At 41.3% G+C, this 25,094-nt stretch overlaps 1 protein-coding gene across 1 annotated transcript in view; it reads right to left on the minus strand.

Annotated features, from left to right (window-relative positions):
- LOC149462312 (protein NDNF-like) overlaps positions 1-22,811 on the minus strand; it is a 52,574-nt gene extending 29,763 nt beyond the window's left edge. Inside the window, exons 1-2 of the mRNA XM_089677110.1 lie at positions 22,435-22,811; positions 4,976-5,156 (exon numbers count right to left, since the gene is read on the minus strand). Of these exons, the coding sequence (XP_089533236.1) occupies positions 4,976-5,156; positions 22,435-22,441 (188 nt within the window). The 5' untranslated portion in view covers positions 22,442-22,811. The remainder of the gene's footprint in view (positions 1-4,975; positions 5,157-22,434) is intronic.
- Between the last annotated feature and the right edge of the window lie 2,283 nt (positions 22,812-25,094).

Consider the following 25,094-nt stretch of genomic DNA (forward strand, 5'->3'; position numbering starts at 1 on the left):
TTGTTTGTACCAGTAGTACGGCCCAGAAACAATAGTGTGAATTTTGCTTTTTTTTTTTATCTTGCCACTAACTGATACTCATACTAATTGAAATTTTTTTAAAAAATCCTGATTAAAAAAAAAACACTGTCCCTGATCCTGACCTTTGACATTGACCTTTGACTCTAACCTTGACCCAAACACTAACCTAGATTAAACCTTGATCTAGGTATTTTTTTTAATTATTATTATTATTTATTTATTTATTTATGTTTACACACACTTTTATTTCTCTCTCTGAAAGGACAGAGAAAGATACACTGTATCCCTCTCCTCCTTTCAGAGAGAAAGCAAGGGCTTCACAGTGATTCATCACTGTAACAGTCAATCAGAGGTTATCACTGCTATCAGGTGACCCGGAATTGGGAGTTCCTGGTCCAGATCGTTAGAACAGTACCCAGGGCTTTCAGTAAGACCCCGGTCTCTGTGCTCTCCCAGCACAAAGACAGGTATGCAAATTGGTGGCCCATGGAAAAAAGCCCAGCTAAATGGGGCCGCATATTTGCTTATGGTCGGCGTTGAGGGGTTACAGTCTCATATCTGAGGACCATGATATAGCTTTAGGAACAGCCAAAAGCCTTGCAGCTGGGATCCATGAGGCAAATCTCTCTAGCATCTAGCAGTAGCAAAATGAATGATTTTAGGGTGCTGTACAGTTGCAGGAAGTTAGTCAAAAACCTTTACTCATAAATTTCAAAACCACTACATCCTCAGACTCAATCCCCTGGTACAGAAGCCCAGCACTCAGATTAAGGATAATCCCAGTCTTTCAGCCCCTATAACCACCTATAACATGGAAAAAAAACAGTCTCCTTTGGATTTCAGGTTATATACCACCTTCCTGACCACCTTCTGGGCACGCTTCCTCATGGATTGGCCAGGACATAGTAATTATTCAGGCCAGAAATCTGAATTTTCTTGCCCTAAACTCTGGATGGAGAAAACAGTCATAACTTCAGCCTATAAAACCATGAGTAGACCAAAGCAACCGATCATTGCTCCTCTGATTACAGAGTGAGCCAAACTAAATTTACCTAGCATTCTATACTAAGGAGGGTGCTGGATTTACAATCAATATAATTTGATCAGTAAGTCTGTAGCTGACCTCTTGTCTACATCTCCATCTATTCCTCCTGGTCTCTGACATATGCAGACAGCAATTACATGTGACTTTTACAGGGAAGACAGATGACTGGAGTCAGGAGTTGGTTTCAGTAGAAGCAGTTCCTCCAACCTTTCCCCTCTTCCTAATACAAGCCAGATTACAGGGGAAACAAGAACCACTGCAGATGTTTAAGCACAGTGGACCTTCTTTGAGAAAATACATTTTTCTGGTGTGAAGTGTTTCTCTCTTTTGGAAAGAAGGGAAGATCACATAACTTCTGGGTATTTTTTCTTCTTTTACACTACCTAATTAAGGAAGGAGCACAGAGCACCTGGAGTCTATGGACTTTATATGAATTGTTTGATTTGTGCATTTAATTTACATTGGACACTTTATTTAGTTGGCAAGATTTATTTATGTATTGCACTTTGTCTATGTGGGAGGTAGGCATTTGTGCAATAAGTTATTCATATTGATTTTGGTTTGTTTATTTATTATTTATTCACATTTATGCAAGAACTATTGTGGGCATCACACATTTATTTATGATAGGGATTAGGGAGCAGGGTTCACTTTGTTTAGAAGTAAAGGCATTGACTGCCTAGCATCTCCTTTTCTATGTTGTGGTGGGAGAAAGATGGTATAGCCCAGTTGTGCAGAACAAACAGCAATTTTTTCAAAAATACTGTCCCTGACCTATGACCCTGACCTTTGACCCTGACCTTTGACTCTGACCTTGACCCAAACACTAACCCTGGCACTCACCTAGATTAAACCTTGATCTAGGTTTTTTTTTAAATGTATTCTTATTTTTATTTATTTATTTTTACACATACTTGTGTGCAGTCACAATCAGCACAAGGGACATAACTTACAGTCAGTGGAATAAGTTCCTTGTGCTGATACCTCTTAATCCTTCTCAGTCCATGTCATACCACCCCCCCCCCCCCCAACACCTAAATTTCCAGTGCAGTTGAGTTGAAAGAACTGTGGGAGCTGTCACAGGTTGCCATCCAGAATGTCCTACTTTGCCCACCCTTTCTGCACCATTCCTCCATTCATAGAAACGAATACTATAGCTTCTATAAGTTAAATGTGTACTATAGCTTCTATGAGTTAAATGTGATCTATGAGTGGAGGGGGTGGACCTTTCAATCATTTGCTCGTTCTCCATTCACAGATACTTTTTCATTCATAGAAGTTGTAGCTTCCATGACTGGAACGGCTGGTCACAAATGGCAATCATAGTCAGACTCTCTTGATGAGAGCAATCTATGAAATCATTACAAAACAGCTTGACCATACTGCCCCTTTTATTACTCAGACCCAGGGGCGGACTGACCATTTGGAAACTCGGGCACTGCCCGAGGGCCCGGGGTCAGTAGGGGACCCCATGAGACGCCCCTGGTACCTTTTTCATAGGCTTTTTTGAGTTTGGGCAAGGACACAGGGGCCCCATGATCCCCTATTGCCCGGGGGCCCCATGAGTTGTCAGTCCGCCCCTGCTCAGACCTATCTTTTTACATGACAAAACTCTCCCAATTTGCAGATACATAAGATCCCTAACTATTCACCTTCTTAATACTGCCAAATCGGTAATCCTCAGATACTGGAAAGCTACTGCACCCCCTACTAATGGCAAATGGCGAGGTACATAGATAAACCCAAAATACTCCCTTGAAAACTACAAAAAGACATGGATGGTAATGTTAGTCTAAGTTCACCTCCTGCAACACCTGAGCTCTGTTTAACATCCCTACGCCAGATGAAGCTTTCCCATTTATAGCTCCCTGCAAAGGTGGGAAAGGCTACCAAAAGTAGTAAGGGCCCTGTCCTAATAGCTGCAGTAACCAGTAGCATCCTGAAGATCTCATTCCCTGCCCACTTCTCTTTATCTCAACCCAACAAATCAACCCCTTCCTCCAACCACACACTTTTTTCTTCTCTTCATACACCTCTTAACCTACTTTTTTTTCTGGCTATTCCCTCAAAAATATTCCCTGCCATCATCTATTCTCTTGAAACTGAACTGGCCTCACCTTGAAAAGCATACTTTTTCACCCACAACTCAATGGATTACCTAATTGAAAAACCCAGCACCTAATAGTATATCCTGTTCCTTTTCTTTTTTTTTTTTAATTTGAATATTTATTGATTTTCAAAATATTAGGAAAATTAAAATCTACAATATAAATTCTCCCAACCCCCCCATTAGTAAAATCCAAAGTCACCCCCCCCCCCTCCCTACCCTCCCAACCCACCCTTCGACTACCGCTCTTTGGCAAGAGAGAAAGAGGCTCTAAATCGTGCTCTCACCACAGTGGATGAGAATAAGGCCTCTCTTTTTCCTGCCCCTCTCACCCTTGATCTAATCTCTTCCCATTTTTTCCATTTCGCATGCTATATCACCAAACCATCTTCCTGGGTATAAAACAGTTTCTCTAATCTTACAATATAGTCCACTTTATCTATCCAGTCTTGTTTTTTTGGGGCTTCTACTTGACGCCAAAACTTTGGAATCAATCCCTTGGCTGCATTTAAAAAGTACCATGCTCCTGATTCTTTATATTTATTTACTGTTATTTCTGTAATATGTAAAAGGCAGGTTCCAGGGTCCAGACTAATATCAATTTCCGTAATCTTTCTAATTTGGTGTACCACTTTTCTCCAGAATACTTGTATCTTTGGACATTCCCACCATATGTGATAAAACGTGCCTATCTCTCCACACCCCCGCCAACAAAAAGGTGATTTCTCCCATCTTATGTTCTTCCCGCCAGGTAGGGAGGAGGTTTCGGGAAAATGGATCAGGAATGAGGGAGCCCAGTCGAGAGATATAATGAAAGGTGTAGAATTGAGAACACTTAAGGATTTGAAAAAGGAAGCGGGAAAGATTTTCACTAGGATAGATAGTTGGAGCTATAATCAATTAAAACGTTTTGTGGGGAAATTGCCTAAGCCTTTGAGAGCGAGTATAGATTGGAACTTGTTTGAGAAGTTGTTGGGATCACGAGGTGATGGGAAACATGGTACGGCAAAAATGTATAAAATTCTCACTGAGTTAGATATAGGTGGAAAAAAATTAATGTATATAGAAAAATGGGAAAGAGATTTGGGTGTGGAGATAGATGAGGTTAAAAAGAAAAAAATAATTAGATTGGTCCACGAGAATATAGGTTCACGGGAGGTGGAAATGAATTTTAAATGTTTGACAAGAGGATATATTACTCCTGCTCCTTTTCAACTTAAAGTGGGTTTATATATACTCAATGTCAATCTTATGGTTTAGAGACAACTTAACATTGCAATATTCTGCAGTGCATGCTTTCATTATACACTATATTTTGACTGTATGTTTAAATAAAGTTATTTTAAAAAACTGCATCCCTCACAGTTATAACCTTTTGTACCACTTGCCCCACTATTAGATTGTAAGCTCTTATGAGTAGGGCCCTCCTAATCCTCTTATTTTGATCGTATTGTAGCTGTACTGTCTCCCTTCATATTGTAAACTGTTGGTGCTATTGGTGCTATATACGTCCTGTATAATAATATTAATTGCTAATTACCATCTTACAGCCATACCTGGAACTAATAAAATAAAAAAAACACACCGTCAAAATGTTTTTCAATAATAGTAATATGTTTCTGCATTGTGTTATAAAAATTATTAAAATTCAGATTAATATAAGCATAATAAATGTTTTAATCAGATCGCTTGTTGGATGTCATCACAATTAGTTCTTATTTCTGCAAATTGTGGATGAATGTTTTCAAAAGTTCACAATCACTCCAAAGGGTCATGTTTGTGCTGAAATGAAATTCTCTTACCTTTTAGTAATATCTTTCAATAAGTAGACCGTGGTTTCCCTGCCATCTGGTAGAATAAGCGAGTGGTAGGGGTTGAAAAAGTCTCTCCGATAGTTGTCAGATGTTCGTATATTGGAATGGCACATACACCCAGCCAGAACAGTGAGGAGAACGCTCCAATGAATTCCATGTGTTTTTATACCTATAGCATGGTTACAGAAAGAAAAATCATTACAGTTTGTGTGGGTCGTACTGCTGTTTGGAAACAATGAGGTGAGTCATAAAAAAAAAAAAAAAAGTTTCTGTATTAGCCAAATGTGGCAATATGTTTTTGTCACAGGTTAGAAAAGGAGAACATGTATCTAGTTGTATGCTACAGGCAACAAATCATATTTTCTTTCCTCCATTTGTCATAAATCTGCCCGAACAGTTTTTAGAATAGGACAGAAATACATGGCATGAAGTTGAAATACTAAAGGGGCAGAGGTTGTTTGCTTAGTAAACGGTAAGTCCATGTCACACTAGTGATTCTGACGCTGACATGACATGAGCCTAAGGTGTGCCCAAAAAAAAATTGCTTATACATAATTGAGATAAAAACATATTTTCCTTATTCACTAAGCTAAGTGAACATTCACTATGCAAACATTTGTCTGGCTAACTGAAGTCTATTTATTTAGTAAGGAATACCTAATGTGTAAGCCCATATTTGGTGACAGGTCATTTCTTCAAGTAGTTTTAGCGATGATTACACATTGTAACATTTTCAGATATAAATCAGTAGAAATTTGGTAGACTGAAACTGCTCTAATCCCTTCCCCAAGGAAACCCAAAATTAAAATGAGCTTGCAGAAGAGGGCGATTGAGGACTTCCCAAATTCATGTGCGCAGCATTGGTCTCACACATAAGGCCCATGGTACTGTAGGGCATGTAAAGGAAATATTAGCAACAGTCCACCCTAAATACTGTATGTAAAAAGATTTTAATGAGTAGCTATCATACACATAAGCATGTTGAACCTCAGACAGCAGACATAGGAGCAAAGCTATTTACTTCTAGTAAATCAACCCCATAGATCAAGGGTCTCCAAACTTTGTAAACAAAGGCCCATTTTATTGTCTTTCAGAGTTGGGGGGGGGGACTACAACCGATGAGAGTAGAAAATTCCACAGATCACATCAATTGCAGTAGACCCTTTTCTCAGGCTTGGTCTTCAGTGGGAGTAAAAATTACACAGCACCTGTGGTCAGTAGAAGGAGGACAACTGCCCCATCATTGGTATTATTGGGAGAAATTATGCCCCATCATTGGTGTTCACAGAAGAAATAGTGGTATTAGTGTGAGGAAAAGTGCCTGATCATTGGTGTTAGTGGAAGTTACAGTGCCTCAAGAACCAGATAAAGGTAGGCAAAGGGCCACATTCTACCCATGGGCCACAATTGGGAGACCACTGCCATAGAGCATTTTCCTATATATGAAATTACAGAATGGCAGCTTGAGCCTACTATTTAGGGCATTTTCTGTCCACATTCTGAGCATAGACCCCCACTGGCTGCACACACAAACAAAAAAGAATGATTCGGTAAGTAAGTGGGACTCTAGAAGAGGGGTCCACATCTGTCTGGCATGAGAGTGGTTGGGGGAGGAGAGAGGCTGGAGGGGTATTGTTAATAGTTCATGGGATCTTGAGGGGGGGATGAGGAGAACGGCTTCCAATTTCTTTAAATTTTTTCTTCAGGGTGTTTTTTTTTTCACTAAGGAAGTGGAAAGTTTGGGAAGCAAGCGTAAAGTGGTTGTAAAGGCTCATTCTATGCATGAAGGTACAAGCATCTTCTGTGTGCAGCATCCCCCCAGCCCCACTAATACCCACCTAAGTCCCCTCTCGATCCAGCGATGTGCACTGGAGTCTTGGCTAGCCCGGGACTCCCACTCCTCATTGGCTGAGACAGAAGCGGGAGCCATTGGCTCCCACTGCTGTCAATCACAGCCAGGGAGCCAATGAGAAGAGAGAGCAGGAGGGGCCAAGCAGCAGCTCCATGTGTGAATGGACACATGGAGTAGCGGGTGCCCCCATAGCAAGCTGCATGCTCTGGGAGCACCCAACAGGAGGGAGGGGCTAGGAGTGCCAGCGGGGGACCCGAGAAGAGGAGGATCCATGCTTCTCTGTGCAAAACCACTGCACACAGCAGGTAAGTATAGATATGTTTGTTATTTTTTCTTAAAAAAAAAAAATAGGCCTTTTAGAATCACTTTAAAATGTGCATTTAGTAGTTGTAGCTGTTGTTTTGTTAATAAGAAATTATCGTTCATTTTATGAACATGAGCTAAAACAATTTCCTGTGTTTGAATAAAGAAAGTAATTTTAACTAAGCCATGTCAGCTAAGAATCACACCTCTTATATTATGCCATAAGATGTCTGAAAGCATTCTTACACATCTAGAAAAATGTATCAGTAATCAGACCGTCACTGCTAAGTATTTACTAGATGCCTTATGACAAATACAGCACACAGTTCATTAGGGTGAAGGAATAATCTTGTATTTATGCTAAGATTTAGTTTGCAAATTGCATGATGGATTTAATGGCGAATGGAATGACATGTTTGACAAAGTCTTCTGCATCAACCAAAACTCAACTTCTATAAATTAGAACTAATGCTGGAATAGTTGGCCATTAATTCAATGGTTGGGCTTTAAAGCAAATGTAGGAGTTAGAGGCAGTTTATTATGGGATTATTAGAGAATGAAGGAGTTTACTAGGCATATTAGGAAAATGATAGCAATACTATGCAAAGCAAAAAGTTTGTTATGTAGGAGGGCCTGTATACTGTAGCTATAAAGCAAGTGCTTCCCTTTGTTGTACTTCTCAGTGGTGTACTTCTCAGCAGTTCCATGCATGGGGCAACACTTGACATTCCCCCAGCCTACCCACAATGTTAACACCTTCCCACTCGACCTATAGCAGATTGACAGCCGGGAGGGACACTCGCCATTGTGACTGGGCGTCATATGACGTCCTGTCAAAATGAGCGGCTCAACACGGGACACAGTCGATGACATATCACTACACCGGCCTGTTGCCAGTGTCATATGACTGCTGTGACCAATCACAGCAGATCACATGTCAATTGTATACAATGAATGGCTTCCTGTCTTGCCACTCATTGTATACAATTGTGTCATTAGCTGTGATTGGTCAAGGCAGTCACATGGGACAGACAGGGCCAATCACAGCCCATCTGTATCATGTGATGAGCTTTCCCCAATCACAGCTAATCACTACAAAAGACTGAATGAATCAGTTTCATTCAGTAACAATGATTGCAAATATCAATGATATTAGCAATCACAATGTGTAAAAAAAAAATCCTGCTCACTTGCCCAGAGTAGTTCAATGTTACTATGGTAACATTGTATTTGCTCTGGTCACAGTGTGCTTAAAAATAAAATAGAAAAAAAAGAAAAAAAATGTATAAAAAATGAAAAAAATAGATATATTTGAAAAAAATAGAAATTCAATTATTATTATTATTTTCACCAAAGAAATGTAGCAGAATACACTTTGACCTAAATCTATGAAGAAATGTTATTTATTTGCAAAATTGTATAACAGAAATGAAGAAAAGTGCGTTTTCTTTGCAAAAGTTTCAGGTGTTTTTTGCTTTATTTAGCAAAAAATAAAAAACTCAGTGGTGTTTAAATGCCACCAAAAGACAGCTCTATTTGTGTGAAAAAAATGATTAAAATTTCATGAGTACAGTGTTGCATGACAGCACAATTGTCATTTAAAGTGCGACAGTGCTGAAAGCTGAAAATTGGCCTGGGCAGGAAGGGGGTATAAGTGCTTGGTTTTGAAGTGGTTAAGCTAAACCATAATATACTGTATTTTTTTTTCACCGCTGTGTACCTATTAGTGAAAATCACCTAAACGTCTTTCCCCATAGACACAAGAAGTGAGAGAAATTCCCCTTAAAGACATTTGTCATCACTGGAAGATTTCCCTTCACCCTCTGTTCTGGTGACAACTATAATAACATGTTGGATATCCCCCCTACTTTCTGTCACAGTGACAATCGGCATCATGAAAAATTGACAAAGCAGATCTATCCAAGAGGTATGCAGAACCAATAAACATTGCAGAGGCTCTTATCCTGCCCCACTCTATACAAAACTAGAAAAAAGTTTAGGCTGACGTTTTCACGCATTGTACACTTAAAGTGAAAACTTAATTCTCTCAATCAAAATTTACTATTTTTCATCCTTATGCTCTTAGTATTAGTAAATAGATATGAAGGTATATTATATTTACTTGTTTTAAACTTTTTGTTTTAATTTCTTCAGTCGCTTCCTGGTTTCCGGCCAAGGCCAAAATTATGTCATACATCCCATGAGTCTTCATGGGCATTTTTTTTTTTCTTTCATATGGAGAGAGGAGGGGCATTCACAGCTAAGCACACGCTCCTGCTTGCATGCCTGCGCTAATGGCAGGTGGATTCCAAGAAGTAAATGCTACATGAATCATCTGCCCCTTACTCAAGATAACTGCAGCTAGAAAGGCTAGTGAAAGGAAGGTTTTCAAATTTATTTTTTTAACAAAATAAAGCATGGAGACACAGATGGATGGGTGAGTTTGCTTTAAATATTAAAACGACTTAAAAGCATTTTTGGTTTCTTGTGCTCAGATACAGTTAAGCTCCACTGTAACAATAATAAAGATCTAGTAACAATACAGCTAATGAAAGGCATCTTTATCAACTATTTTCTGAACCCAAAATATTAAATTATGTTTTTCAAGCTTATTAAAATCTAGACTTATACATATGAAAGGCTCTAAATTTAATAAAGCTCTTTAGATTTTAATAAGCTGAAAAGTCTTAAGTTAAAAATCAGTCATATGGCAAATGCACACTATATGCCTCTTTCATACATTAAGATTATTATTGTGTTAATAATGTTTTACGCAACCTTCAGCTTAAAATAAACTTGTTAGCTTTCAAACATATAGTTATGGAGTTAAGATATTAAAGTGGGGCTCAGTATTCCAGGAATGAGCGGTGCTTTCATGTCATTATGTGAGTGCTACTCAGTCCTGGAAGAATGCCAGCCCCCCTGCTTCCAGCAGAGAAAGAAGAGGAGGTCCTAGTGACATCACCGGTCCTGCAAGAATACTGCTGGAAGAACGCTGCCCCAAACTACCTAACTGACCTGATACCCAAATACCATCCTACCCGTACCCTTTGCTCCTCACAGGAACTCCTACTCTCCAGCTCCCTGGTCTCCTCCTCCCACGCCCGACTGCAGGACTTCTCCAGGACTTCCCCCATCCTCTGGAACTCCCTACCCCAATCCATAAGACTGTCACCTACCCTCCTCACCTTCAGGCGCACCCTGAAAACCCATCTCTTCTGGGAAGCCTACCCCACCCTCACCTAACAACCGATCTCCTCCACTCCTCCTACCACTCCATCCCCCACAGCCACCTCCTCCTGTACCACTATCCCCTCTCTCCTAGATTGTAAGCTCGAAAGAGCAGGGCCCTCGAACCCCTCGTGTATTATATTGTACTGTATTGTCTCATGTTCTGTCCCCCTCGCTAATGTACAGCGCTGAGCAAACCCTTCGGCGCTATATAAATACTGTATAATATTAATAATAGTGGTTCTAAAAAAAATTACTGAGGGGGGTTTGGGGGGTACAGGATAACATGGCAGGGTAATATCTGCTTTATTAGGGGGAATGTTTCTTAAAATGATCATGCAGCATATAGAAATCATACATATTACACAATGATTTATCTTACAAAATGAAAATAAGACCTCCTGACAGTACACCTCATTCTGAACTCCAGTACACCCAATACTGATCACATGGGAACTTATTATACCCAGTATAGTTCATACTGTACCCTGAACATCTCACACTGCTCCTTGAACTCTATTATGGTCACATTCATCATACGGTCATTCATGGTTCGAATCTCGGTCAGTCCAGCAGGGACTTGCTGAGATTCGATCCATCTATGGGCAGGCTGATTGTACCCAAGCAGGGGCGGACTGACCATTTGGGAACTCGGGCACTGCCCGAGGGCCCGGGGTCAGTAGGGGGCCCCATGAGATGCCCCTGGTACCTTTCATAGGCTTTTTTTGGGTGTGGTTTGAGTGTGGGCGAGGACACAGGAGCCCCATGATCCCCTATTGCCCGGTGGGCCCCATTAGTTGTCAGTCCGCCCCTGTACCCAAGTCAATCCATCAAATGACTTGGGTACAACCAGCACATTCATCATATGGCCATTCATGGTTTCGAATCTCGGTCGGTTCAGCAGGGACTTGCTGAGATTCGATCCATCTATGGACAGGCTGACTGTACCCAAGTCAATTGACTTGGGTACAACCAGCATGTCAGATTTCCAGCATGCAATTATTGCCAGCAGCTATAGCCGCTAGCAATGATCATTGTGTTCTTTTGGCAGGGGTGGCTCCCGACACCCACCCTCTCAGCTGGGAGAACATAGTAGCTTTAGGGGAGGGATTCCTTTATCAACAGGAAAGAAAATCATCTATGGCATGCGTTACACTAATAAGACATATTCTTGGCTTTGTGCTATCAGTACTGCAAAGACTGTACTGCATAAAAAGTGGTCTTCTTTTTGTCAATGACATAAAGTCCCTCCTCTCCAACTGGATAACAACCTTTCCACTATATTTTCTATTCTGCCTGTCCTTTTATGTGTTCAGTGGAGTGCAAACAGACAGCACATTGTCCTCAGAGATAGATTGAGGCACCCTATTGTGCCCTAGGCAAGATAACAGTTTTGGCCCCCACCCCATACCTTTAATTGACATTGATTATTACTGATGAACAAGACCAGAGTGGCCAACCATAAGAATTGTCATTTCTAACCTTTCCCCATCTGACGCCAACTGCCAACAAGTGCATTCTCCCTTGTGAAGGGTCAAGCAGGCCCACAGCCTTGAACAGTCGTGCTATCTCCATGGTTTATTACAGGAGCATAAAAGTTTCAGCTGGGCCCATTGGACATTCACCAGGCCCTAGGCACCTGCTTAAGCTGCCTTGTGGATGAGTAAAGTATATGTAAACCCTCACCTTGTAAACCAACCCATTCTGTTTAAACACCTTCCGCCCGCCATATAGTACAATGACGGGCGCAAGGTGGTTCTCTCGTTCTGATAGGACGTCATATGACGTCCTTCCATTCTCATCGCGCATGCGCGGCTCAGGGAGCGCGCAGCTCGGCGATCGCCGGTGCGAGGGACACAGTGGATCACGGAAAGAGATGAAGATGTCGGCTCGGTCATGTGATCAGCTGTGTCCAATCACAGCTGATCACATGTAAACACGGAACTGCCGGTTATCGGCATTTCTCTCCTCTCGCGCTGTCACGCTGACAGCTCGAGAGGAGAGGAGAGCCAGTAATCGGCTTTCCGCGGAGGGGACATGTACACTAATCATCAGGGCACTGATGATCAGTGTGCCCTGATGATCAGTATGGCCCCAGAAGTGCCACCTGTCAGTGTCCATCAGTGCCAGCAGTCAGTGCCACGTGCCAGTGCCCATCAGTGCCACATCAATGCCACATATCAGTGCATACTAGTGCATATCAATGCCACATATCAGTGCCCATCTGTGCTGCCTTTCAATGTCACCCATCAGTGCCAGTCAGTGCCATCTATCAATGCCAATCAGTGCCACCTATCAGTGCTGCCAATCAGTGCCACCTATCAGTGCCAGTCAGTGTCGCCTATCAGTGCACATCAGTGCCACCTATCAGTGCCAGTCCGTGCCACCTATCAGTGCCAGTCAGTGCCGCCTAACAGTGCCAGTCAGTGATGCCTAACAGTGCCAGTCAGTGCCACCTATCAGTGCCAGTCAGTGTTGCCTATCAGTGCCACCTATCAGTGCCGCCTATCAGTGCCATGTATCAGTGCTGCCTTTCAGTGCCCATCAGTGATGCCTGTCAATGCCCATCAGTGCAACCTACCAGTGCCTCCTCATCAGTGCCCATCAGTGCCAGCTATCAGTGTCCATCAGTGCAGCCTGTCAGTGCCCATCACTGCAACCTCATTAGCGCACCTCAGTGAAGGAGAAAAATCACTTAATTACAAAACAGTATAACAAAAACTAAGAAAAAAACTTTTTTTTTCAAAATTTTCAGTGGTTTTTGGTTTGTTTAAGAAAAAATAAAAATCCCAAAGGTGATTAAATACCACCAAAAGAAAGCTCTATCTGTCTCAAAAAAAATGATAAAAATTTCATATGGGTACAGTGTTGCATGACCGCGCAATTGTCATTCAAAGTGTGACAGCGCTGAAAGCTGGAAATTGGCCTGGGCAGGAAGGGGGTATAAGTGCCCTGTAGGCTAGCGGTTAAAATAGTACCCCCCTAGATGAACTCTTCTTCCTTCACCCAGAAATCTGGAGATATCCCTGAGCAGGGGATCTGGTGCCTGTTGCTTTAAGAAATGGACAGCCCCAGATAGGTGGCTATTCTGGTTTCCCACCAGAGTGCTCCTTCCCTTATTCACCCAGGGGGTATAAGGGTAATCACTCAGATCCTCTCCTGTACCACTAATGGGTTGGAGGCTGCTACCAGGCCTCCTAGATGGGCCACTCCCTGCTGTACAAGTGGTCCTCACTCTGGGGGCCATTGAAGCTCTGAGCTTTCTTCCTTTCCAGCTCCACTGCCTGTAGTTGCGCCCTTCTCTCCATCTGGGCCCCCTCCCACGCTCCTGCCTTCAGCCTCACATCTTCCTCTCTGTCTTCCACCTGAACTCTCTCCTCTTGCTGAACAGGCTCACTTATTTTGAAGGGTTGTCCTAGGCCCTTGCCAAGCCTCCCGTTGGGAATTGGCCAGGATCCCTCAAGAGTACAAACCAGCCACTCCTCAGATCCACCCACTGCCTCTAGACCTTCCTCCAAAGGTCTAGAGCAGGGGGAAATTCCAGAGGGGCTGATCTGTAGAGCCTTTCAGACCTGACCACAATTTGACCACCTGACTATTGCACCCAGACTGTTACTCAGCCCTCCTCTCTAACAATCAGGATTTTAGCTCCTCCTAGCTAACTAGGAGAGTGTTACATGTGCATTGCATTATTGCAGGCCAAGAAAGTGGACATGCACCATTTTAGGCAATGCAATGCACAACAGTGGTTGTGGTGCACTGCAGCATTGGTGAATCGGGGTCCATTCAGAAAAAATCAGACTAAAAAATCATGTCAGAAAAGAATGCCATGCGAAGAAGAAATTTCGATCCATTACAATTTTTGTCATTTGGGGACACAATGACATTGTAGAAAAGTGTCTGTCTCAAACACTCTAATCAAAACCTAGGGGGACGATACATTTATAATTAAGCAATAATGAGCAATGAATTATATTTAAAGTATAACTAAATGTACAATGTATGGAGTAGAGAAGGATTAAAACACCTATCATGTTTTATTGTTGTCAGTGTCCCTGTTGGGGAGATTCACCATCTCTATTTTTCCTGTAGACAGTTATCACCAAGAGTGAAAGTAAATCCCAAATTTTGAGCTGTCACCAAAACAGTAATGGAGGAGAAATATTTCCATGGGGACACTATTTCTGGTGACCCTGGTGACAACAAGTGATTCTTACCTCTCAATTCTTGGTTTAGCTATGGGACAGGAAGTAAAAGGAAATCTCCCCAATGGGACACAAAAAAAAAATGATGGGTTGTAACTCTACCTTACGCTATCCTAAATGAAAAAGAAAGTTTTGACTTTAGTTCTACTTTGGTGATTAGTCTTTTTGTTGCTAAGAGCTGTTTTTGAATTTTTTGCCCACGTGATTAAAAAATCATTTTAGGCCTGAATATTGAATAAATCCCCAACACATTATATAATTTCTGAAAGCAGACACCCTAGAGAATACAATTGTGATAGTTGAAAATTTTTATGTCATGCAATATTGCCACAAAAGGTCTAGGAAACATCACATTTCTGTAAAAAAAATTCATTAAAATTATTTTAGGGCACACAAACACAGTAAATCAATACATTTTTTGGTAAAATATAAAAGATGGGGTTGTAATGAGTAAATAGATCCCCAACATGTCAAACCTTAAATTTGTATACGCCAGTGAAATGTCTACAAACTTCAGTACCCTATATTTTTGACACTTTTAAAGCCTCCTATAGGTCATCGGTCTGGCGTTATGGAGGAAGTCTGGTACTAGAAATATTGCTCTCACTCTGGCATGCACAGCAGTGTTCAACATATCTGATGTTTCATGCATAGGTGCCCCCGACACATTCATACGTGCGTATATGTGGAGGTGGGGGAGAGGCCTTAAAAACTTTTGGGGGCTGGGGGATTTTATGTGCATGGGTGTAGCTTTAATTTTTTTTCAATTTAAAAAAAAATGTTTACGTAACTTTTTTTTTCATCACATGGGGACAAAAAGTCCCCATCTGATGATTTTTTGATGACAGGTTCTATTTAATGAGACATCAAGGGTCCAGGGTACAGCATACAGACCTGGCAGCGAAAGGGTTAAAGCTGTATAATATTCAGATTCTTGGATAAACCCAAATTCCACTATTTCTCTTTAAAATGGTATTAAATCCCAAACCAAAAATTTAATGTATTGCAGCTTACCAATCATTAGATGTGGTGGCTGCGTTAGTTTTCTTTTCTTTGACCTTTTCCCCTCTGTTTTCACCTGGAGACCTGGCCAGTAACACACCTCTTGTATTAGTGAGACACAACTCTGGGATGAGACACAGCAGGCAGCAGTATTGTCGGTCGGGGGGGAGGGGGTAAATGTATTAGCAGATTTAAATACACTAACAAATTGAAACCAAACTCCAGCTCACACGTTATAATTAGTTACAACAAATTGTTTTTGTTTTTGGGGATAAAGGTATTGCTTGAATTAATAAAAGCTAATCATTTTAAACACCCCTACCAGTGTTAGGTGGTTTGTGTCATCCATGTAAATTGATACATTCTGCTGAAGAGCTTGGGCTTGGGAAAACAACAAACTTACTGGCTGGATCACCGGATGAAATTTGAAGAAATAAGGCCTAAAAAAATGAATACAGCCATCACAGCTAAGAATTGGTAAGCTGCAATACAATAAATGATTGCTTTTGTGTTTAATACTGCTTTAATCTGAAAATATGAAGCTCAACTTGTTGAGTCATAGCTCACCTAACAGGACATCTACCTTTAACCTATTGTAGAAAAATCTTTCCAGCTCTTATGTAGAACTCTGTGGTTACCAGGGGTGGACTCACCATTTGGAAACTCGGGCACTGCCCGAGGGCCCGGGGTCAGTAGGGGGCCCCATGAGATGCCCCTGGTACCTTTTTCATAGGCTTTTTTGAGTTTGGGCAAGGACATAGGGGCCCCATGATCCCCTGTTGCCCGGGGGCCCCATGAGTTGTCAGTCCACCCCTGGTGGTTACATAGGATCTAATGCACATACAACACACGTTAATGCTCCAGTACATCCCAGCAAGCACAGGACCCCCTTGGTGCAGATTGTCCTCACTGCACTGATCCATACTATGTACATCAAAGCCTGCGCAGATTTCAGCATTGACCATCCAAATGCACATGAATATGTTTTAAGGCGGTAAGCATACATCCCTAACCACTTTCTGATGAACAACAGCCCTGTTAGTTATAAGTGCCTGTTTTCCATGGCCATATTTGCTGCCGTATAAAAAAAATCACCTAAAAATCAGACTAATTTTAATAATAATAAGACAGAAATGAATGCAGTTTTTTTGTTCATTATTCATTGTTGTATTTTGTTCTGTAAATGGAAGCACCTGAATTCAACTTGGTATCAACCTCTTACAATTCCATATATGGCAATCAGACTGGAAGAGGGAGGAGCATACTAGGAGCCAATCAGGTATTTGCATGCAAATGCATTGGCAAGGAATATTCAGATAGGAGTAAAAAGCAGAGGGAGTAGAGGGATGAGCTCATCAGTCTGCTGCTGCTCTTTCACTGTAGAGACAGCAGGCCGAGGGTAGAGGAGGAAACCACTGTATACCTTTACTATAAAATATACTTTTCTACCATCTCAATCCTCCCACCAACACAGAAAGTGCACCTGTTTATTTTTTAACCCGTATCCTGTCCCCCACCACTGATCTCGCCTAGGCAAGTATGCCGTAAAGCTTTCTCCTGCTGCCTCCTGTGATAGGTACAACACCTGGGAGGTGTCAGAAGACTTCCCCAATCATTATTCATCTGGGGGCTGGCTGTAAGACCGCCATCTCCCTGATGACTAGTAAACAAAGATGGCGGTGTGGAATGGGATGTGCAACAGTAGAGTAGTGGGGGTCAAATGGACAACACAGGATTCCCTGTACTTTTGAGTATGTTTTCACTGGATAGTAGATCACTGAAGGCAAGCTGGTATACAGTATACTGGATTAATTGACTGGGAATGCGTGAAGTTCCTCTTTAACTACTGGGGTCACTCACCTGCCTGTGCTGTGCAAGAAGTATATGTAAATCTCAGCAATAGATGTATAGAAATATAACTTATTTGGCAGGTAAAACAATATATATATATATATATATATATATATATATATATATATAATCTTTGCACTTAGATGCTTGCCTGATGTTCAGCTTTAATTAATAATCATGCTTTTATTTTCAGTATGATTAGCCATGCTTTCCTGTCATAACATGAGTATTTTGATCACATCAACCACTAATCATATCATATCTGTACAGAAAATCATGAGCTGAGATCAGGCTGGCCAGCACAAATATGGTCTTATGTGCATTTAGGCTTCAGGCACACTAGAGGTTTTTTAAGCTCCTAGAGGCTGTTATCAGCATTTTTTCTGCTCCTAGAAGCTAAATAGTGTTATCCTATGCATGGCTGTGAATAAGGGGGTACCACCAGTCCTCCTGTAGGGGCCCAGGCCAGCAGGGGGGCCCAGGCAGCTGGGTGAATCAGATGTATGCAGGAAGGTTGATCAGAACGATTACTGGAACTGTTCCCCTGTGTGCCCCCACCTCACAGTGCTGCCAGCTTCCCTCCTTTCCTTTCCACCGGCAGCTGCAGGCACTAGGACAATAGGATCCTTCAGGGTGGAGAGTGGGGGAAGGTTCCAGTAAATATGTCCCATTTACCAGCCCCTTCCTTTCCTGAATGAACACAGTGAGCGATCAGTACCAATTACGCTTTGTTCATTTATAACTGCAGTATAGTAAGCTGGGTTTTTTTTCAGGGGGGGGGGCTGTCAGTTTGGCTGTATGGGGCCCCGTTGTTTCTAACAGCAACCCTGATCCTATGTGTCCATGCACACTACTTTAGGCTAGTTGCGTTTTACAAGCTTCAGCATTTAGAATCAGAAAAAAAAATTGTTTTTGTAGAGATTTTGGGAGTATTTTTCCAGCAAAAAAATACATTGAATGTTCCTAAATTCTACTAAAACACTTTTTTTTCCTACATGTACTGTAAAAATGCTAATAAAACACTAATGCTCCTAAACACTTCTAAATGCTACTAAAACACTACTACAAGCCGACACAAAAGCGCTATTATCAGCATTTTTCATCCAGCTTTTTCATCTAGCATTTTTTGAGCTTTCAAAAAACGTTAATGTGCACGGAGCCTTAAAATAGTTGTAAACCCTTAATTATACCCAATGAAGTGAGTCCCCTCAGGTGATACACAGAGATGAAACAAATCCTCCTCCTAAATAAGTTATATATCTATATCGACTTCAAAGTGCAAAATTTACATAGGATCTCTCAGCTCTAAAAAGAAGGAGGCAGAGAGCTGAAGATACATCAGTAGGAAGAGCTCTGAGAGCTGATTGAAGGGAAGAGACACACACCCCTCCACACAGCTCACAGGAACCTCCCCTGTCACCATTTTCTCTTGGTGTCAGGAAAACTTGTCAGAAGTGATTTATGCTGATAGCAAAGGAATGAGGCAGCAGACATAAATTACACTTAGTGCTCTGGGTGGAGACAAGTACACACTATAGAGAGATATGCTTTGTTCATATTTCATGTCTGAGGTTTACAACCACTTTAAGATAACACATAAGTTTTGCAAAACTGACATTTTATAAAGCAGTATTAAACCCAAAGGCAAAACATTATTTATTAAGTATTAGTTAAGTTTAGTAAGTCTGTGGTTTTTAAACAGAACAAGCGGTCCTACAGATGTAAAATATAGAGGGCTGAAACAAACCAATTACCACTGACAGGGGTGCTTACAATGATTACCTTTTTTATTTATGTAAAACCTTTATCCCAAAAGGAGAAAAACTGTTTACTGTAAATGCTTATAAAGTATTAGCTGGAGTTCAGCTTCAAATTGTGAGTGTATCTAAATCTGCTAGCGCATCTAAGGCTTCATGTACACTAGGAGCTCCTAAGCTCGAATTTAGGAGCTTTTGGCATTTTTTTTGCCAAAACTCCTAAACTCAACTCCATAAAAGCCTATGTGTCCATGTACATAAAAAGCGTATGTGTCCATGTACATAAAAGCCTATATGTCCATGTACATAAAAGCCTATGCGTCCATGTACATAAAATCCTATGCGTCCATGTACATAAAAGGCTATGCGTCCATGTACATAAAAGCCTATGCGTCCATGTACATAAAAGGCTATGCGTCCATGTACATAAAAGCCTATGCGTCCATGTACATAAAAGCCTATGCGTCCATGTACATAAAAGCCTATGCGTCCATGTACATAAAGCCTATGCGTCCATGTACATAAAAGCCTATGCGTCCATGTACATAAAAGCCTATGCGTCCATGTACATAAAAGCCTATGCGTCCATGTACAAAAAGCCTATGCGTCCATGTACATAAAAGCCTATGCGTCCATGTACATAAAAGCCTATGCGTCCATGTACATAAAAGCCTATGCGTCCATGTACATAAAAGCCTATGCGTTCATGTACATAAAAGCCTATGCGTCCATGTACATAAAAGCCTATGCGTCCATGTACATAAAAGCCTATGCGTCCATGTACATAAAAGCCTATGCGTCCATGTACATAAAAGGCTATGCGTCCATGTACATAAAAGCCTATGCGTCCATGTACATAAAAGCCTATGCGTCCATGTACATAAAAGCCTATGCGTCCATGTACATAAAGCCTATGCGTCCATGTACATAAAAGCCTATGCGTCCATGTACATAAAAGCCTATGCGTCCATGTACATAAAAGCCTATGCGTCCATGTACAAAAAGCCTATGCGTCCATGTACATAAAAGCCTATGCTTCCATGTACATAAAAGCCTATGCGTCCATGTACATAAAAGCCTATGCGTCCATGTACATAAAAGCCTATGCGTCCATGTACATAAAAGCCTATGCGTCCATGTACATAAAAGCCTATGCGTCCATGTACATAAAAGCCTATGCGTCCATGTACATAAAAGCCTATGCGTCCATGTACATAAAAGCCTATGCGTCCATGTACATAAAAGCCTATGCGTCCATGTACATAAAAGCCTATGCGTCCATGTACATAAAAGCCTATGTGTCCATGTACATAAAAGCCTATGTGTCCATGTACACATAGGCTTTTAGCAGAGTTTAGGCTCTGCCGCTTTCAGGTGAGGTTAAACCTCCCACTTCTGAACGTGGAAGAATCATGTTCAGGATAGGAATGTTTTGACCGCAGACTGCGGGAAAACGCAAAACGTGGGAACACCGTGGCAAAATTGTGGTACTGCTGTTGCCGTGTTCTGCATTTTCTCGTGGCCGGCAGTCAGTTTAGGCTCGTGCACATGGATTCTAACACTCCCCTCATCAAGATTAACAATGAAGCTGTCTAAAGGTACCTTGTGCTTCTCCATCCAGAGCAGGGGCACTCTAATACAGAAGGTATGTTACTGGCCAGATCACTAGATGAAAACAGAACTTAAACTAGCCTAAAAAAAAAAAGAAATCAAATGCAGCCACCACATCTAATGAATGGTAAGCTGCAATGTAGTACTTTTTATTAGCTGGAGATCAGCTTCAAATTGTTAGTGTATCTAAATCCGCTAGTGCATCTAAGGCTTCATGTATATGAGCAGCTCCTAAACTCGAGTTTAGGAGCTGTTGGCATTTTTTTGCCTACGCTCCTAAACTCAACTCCATAAAAGCCTATGTGTCCATGTACACATAGACTTTTAGCAGAGTTTAGGAGCTGCCACGTTTAACCGAGGTTAAACCTTCCTCTCCTGAATGCGGAATACTTGTGTTCAGGATAGGAATGTTTTGACCATCGACCGCAGGAAAACGCAAACACGGGAACACCGTAGCAAAATCGCAGTACCACGGTTGCCGCGTTTTGCGTCTTCCCTCGGTTAGCAGTAAGGGTAGACTCGTGTACATGGAGCCCCCAGATTAACAATGCTGCTGTCCAAAAGTGCCTTGTACGTCTTCATCCAGAGCAGGGGCACTCTAATACAGAATGTATGTTACTGGCTAGAACACTAGGTGAAAACAGAAGGAAAAAAGCCTAAAAAAAAGAAAACAAATGCAGCCACCACATCTAATTTATTTATTTATTTATTTCAGGTACTTATATAGCGCTGTCAATTTACGCAGCGCTTACATTTAATAAATGGTGAGCCGCAATGTAGTACTTTCTTTTGTTTTAGGTTTAATACTGCTTTAACTTTAGAATTCTACTTTTTATTGTAAAAATAGGCAAAGTATTCATGTGTGTTGTACATTACTTGAAATTCTGCACTAAGGTTTTTTATAATAATCCTTTGCTGTTGAACAGAATCTGCAGTCCAGTTTACCAGCACATTGTATCCAGCATTCATGAACAATACGTAAGCAGGATCAACAGCACTGAAGGCAAAATATTCACCACAATGGTAGCCCTCATCCTTTAATTCTCTGTATAATCTGGCAGAGCCATGATGCATTATTCACTATTATTGCTGGACAGATCTTATACCTGTGCCCATTCTGGGGCCACATGAGGTCTTACCTCCCCGATAAAGTATTATAATGTGAAAGTAAAATGACAAGACGATGAGACTTATGTTTTTAGTTCAAGAAGAATAAGTATAAAAATGAATGCATAATACAGTTGCTACTCCTACTAATTATCCTACGGCTGCAGAGCTAATTAGAATGAGAATAATAGAACATTGGCATTTATAATAATCATTACTACTATCAACATTATTACTACAGCTACTGTTTAAGTGTCAAACAAGTCAAATAAAATTAGCAGCTAGAAGAGTAGAGCTGTTACATTGTGCTTTAAAACCCATCAACTTCCATCTCTTGGCTGCAGAGCATACATTCAGTTCTTAGAGTTGTTAGCCATTGAGTAAAAATGGCCAGGAGGGCATTTTTTTTTCTTTTTGACACTTTTTGACGCCATCTATCCATTTAAAGTACAAAGGGCATAAAGTGGACAAGACAGGTTCCGTTGCAAACTTATATCACTTTGCATATATAAAAGAAAATATACTCACTTCCCATCCTTGATGTCTACCTCTTAGGATCCAGTGAGTTTACAGAAACTGAGAGCTGCTTATCCTTCTAGGAGAAACACCCTCCAAGGCTGATTGAAGTTTTTCATGGTGACAAGCTCGAAGACTCCTTCAGATGTCTCTTTCCAGATATGAAGCTTTTTCTTTTCTATTGTGCTATGAATGGCTTTCTGAGATTCCCTTGTGGTGTAACTCAGGCTCAGTATCCCCTGCTAGTTTGTGGCTAGACTGCTCTCCTGCTCACTAAAGAGTTAGTTGTTGGCAGATCTGCAGATGGATAAGGGTTTGAATGAGAGACAGAGAGGGAGAGAGGGACACCCACTTAACTCTTGTAGAGCCCTCTAGAACACAGATAAAGGGTACCTGGCCTCATCATATCAATAATCCGGCATTAGTGGAAGTGCAGTTAGACATTGTAGATCATATTTAATACCCTAGAGTGCTGGGATAGACCCCCTCCTTCTCCCTGCAATCTCATTAAAACATGTGATATCTAAAAAGGAATGTGCTGGGAGAATACGTTCAAGCAAGTGGGAGCTGTCAGAAAAAGTGGAGCTCAGAATATATTTACATTATGTGGAAGCCATCCACAACCAAGTGTCATTACGATTTATGTTTGCGGAAGCCAGCAAGTGACTTTAGATAAATCATGACTGGCAAGTTAAAAGATGCATGATCACCCTTTAAATTTTAAACCAGGAGCATACCGAACAGTACGCTGCACTACAGCTGCTGACAGCGATATATATTTATCAAGCCATATAGCAGGTGTACATGTTAGTATTTTAGCACAAGTGGCATTTGTTTGTAAAGCACTTCGACCCTGTAGATGCCATTACATTTTTTTTTCTTCAATCTATGGAAAATTATAGACTTATTGATCTTGTGTAATGTTTTGCAGGTCATGATACCTTTTAGTAGACTGACATTGAGTCCCAGGAAGCAGAAATTGGATTTGTTTTTAGATGACCTCGACATTTTCTTTGTCATATGAAAAATGACAGTGGTTTTATCCCTTTTCTGCTCTATTGAAAACTAAAAAAAGTGTTGCCTATTAATGCACTAAAACTAAGCGGTATTAAATCCAACACCTAAAATGTAATATATTGCAGCTTTACCAATTATTAGTTGTGGTGGCTGCATTAGTTTTTTTTTCTTAGTCTTGCTCAAGGGGGAAACTTGCTGAGCAAAGTGGAGTGAGCGGATCACTGGTTTGTGGCCGCTCCACTTATGCAGAGTACACAGGAACAGCCTGCTTTGCTGTTTGGGCAGTCAGATGTAAACAGACCCGCTATCCATTTACATCTGAATGCCCTCTGATCCGCCCAGACAGAGGGGAACAGATCCCCTTCCATTTGTTTTTGACAGATCAGATCAGATTGGAGGTAGGTGGGTGTAAACAAGTCAGCTCCATAGAGGAGAATGGAGGGTCCAATCAGGTCCGCCCAAAAAATACACTGGCGACCAGATTGGAACGCCATGTGAAAGGAGCCTTAGAGTGCCTCCACTCTGAATGAATGAGCACAGGGGGCATCATAGGACAGCAGCAGTGTCAGTCTGGGGGAGGGGAATGTAGCAGATTTACAGTAGGTATAGAAAAGAATCACCCCCCTTTAAAATAATCACATTATGTTGCTTTGCAGCCTGAAATGAAGACTGGCACAGTTTTTGTTTTATCAAGTTGTATTTATTTTGAATACTTAACATCCAAGTGAAAAATATAACACCAACATGTCAGAAAAAGAAATTCAAAAACAGAATGACTGAGTTGGAAAAAGGATCACCCCCTCGTGTCAGTGTTTTGTTGAACCTTCTTTTGCTTTAATTCCAGCCTGTAGTACGTTGGGATATGTCTCTACGAACTTTGCACATCTAGACTTTGCAGTATTTGCCCACTCTTCTTCACAGAACTGCTCAAGTTCAGTTAAATTTGTTGGTGACCGTTTGTGGACTGCAGTCTGCAAATCATTCCACAGATTTTCAATGGGGTTTAAGTCTGGGCTCACACATGGAAGGACATTCATTTTTTTCTCCTTCAACCATTGTGTGGTAATTTTTGCTGTGTGCTTTGGGTCATTGTCATGTTGGAAGGTAAACTTTTTCCCATTGAAAACTTTCTGGCAGAGGGCAGCAGATTTTCCTCAAGAATTAGATGGTATTTAGCCCCATCCATTTTTCCTTCTATTCTAATCAATGCTCCAGTCCCTGCTGCAAATAAACACCCTGGGCCCAGTCATTGTTGTGGGGCCCAAAGTAGTTGTCCCATACTTGCCAACTGTACTGGTTTACATTCCCTTGTCCCTGGAAGTCTTTGTCCCAGTGTGAAGTGCTGTCACTTATACTGCCCAGCTCTGTCCTATTGCCATGTACAGGTGACTCACGTGTGCAGACTGTGACGGGAGTCACTTTGGGTGGGGGGCCCATGGAACCCAGCTCACTTTAGAGAGGTGGGGAGACCCCTGTCTCTGCTCCCCATATCCCTATTATGTGTAAGTCACCCTGTGCCTGTTAGGGGTACAGGGTGATCTGTCCTAATATTGGGATGGGGGGTTGTTGATTATTTAATGCCATGAGGTTGCATCCCATTTTTCTAATGTGTGTCTTGCTTGGGAGCAAACTATTATGGTATGTATGTGTTTATG

This window comes from Staurois parvus, unplaced genomic scaffold (assembly GCF_062004578.1).
Source record: "Staurois parvus isolate SC_StPar_1 unplaced genomic scaffold, SC_StPar_1.0 ptg000177l, whole genome shotgun sequence".
Classification (NCBI taxonomy): domain Eukaryota; kingdom Metazoa; phylum Chordata; class Amphibia; order Anura; family Ranidae; genus Staurois; species Staurois parvus.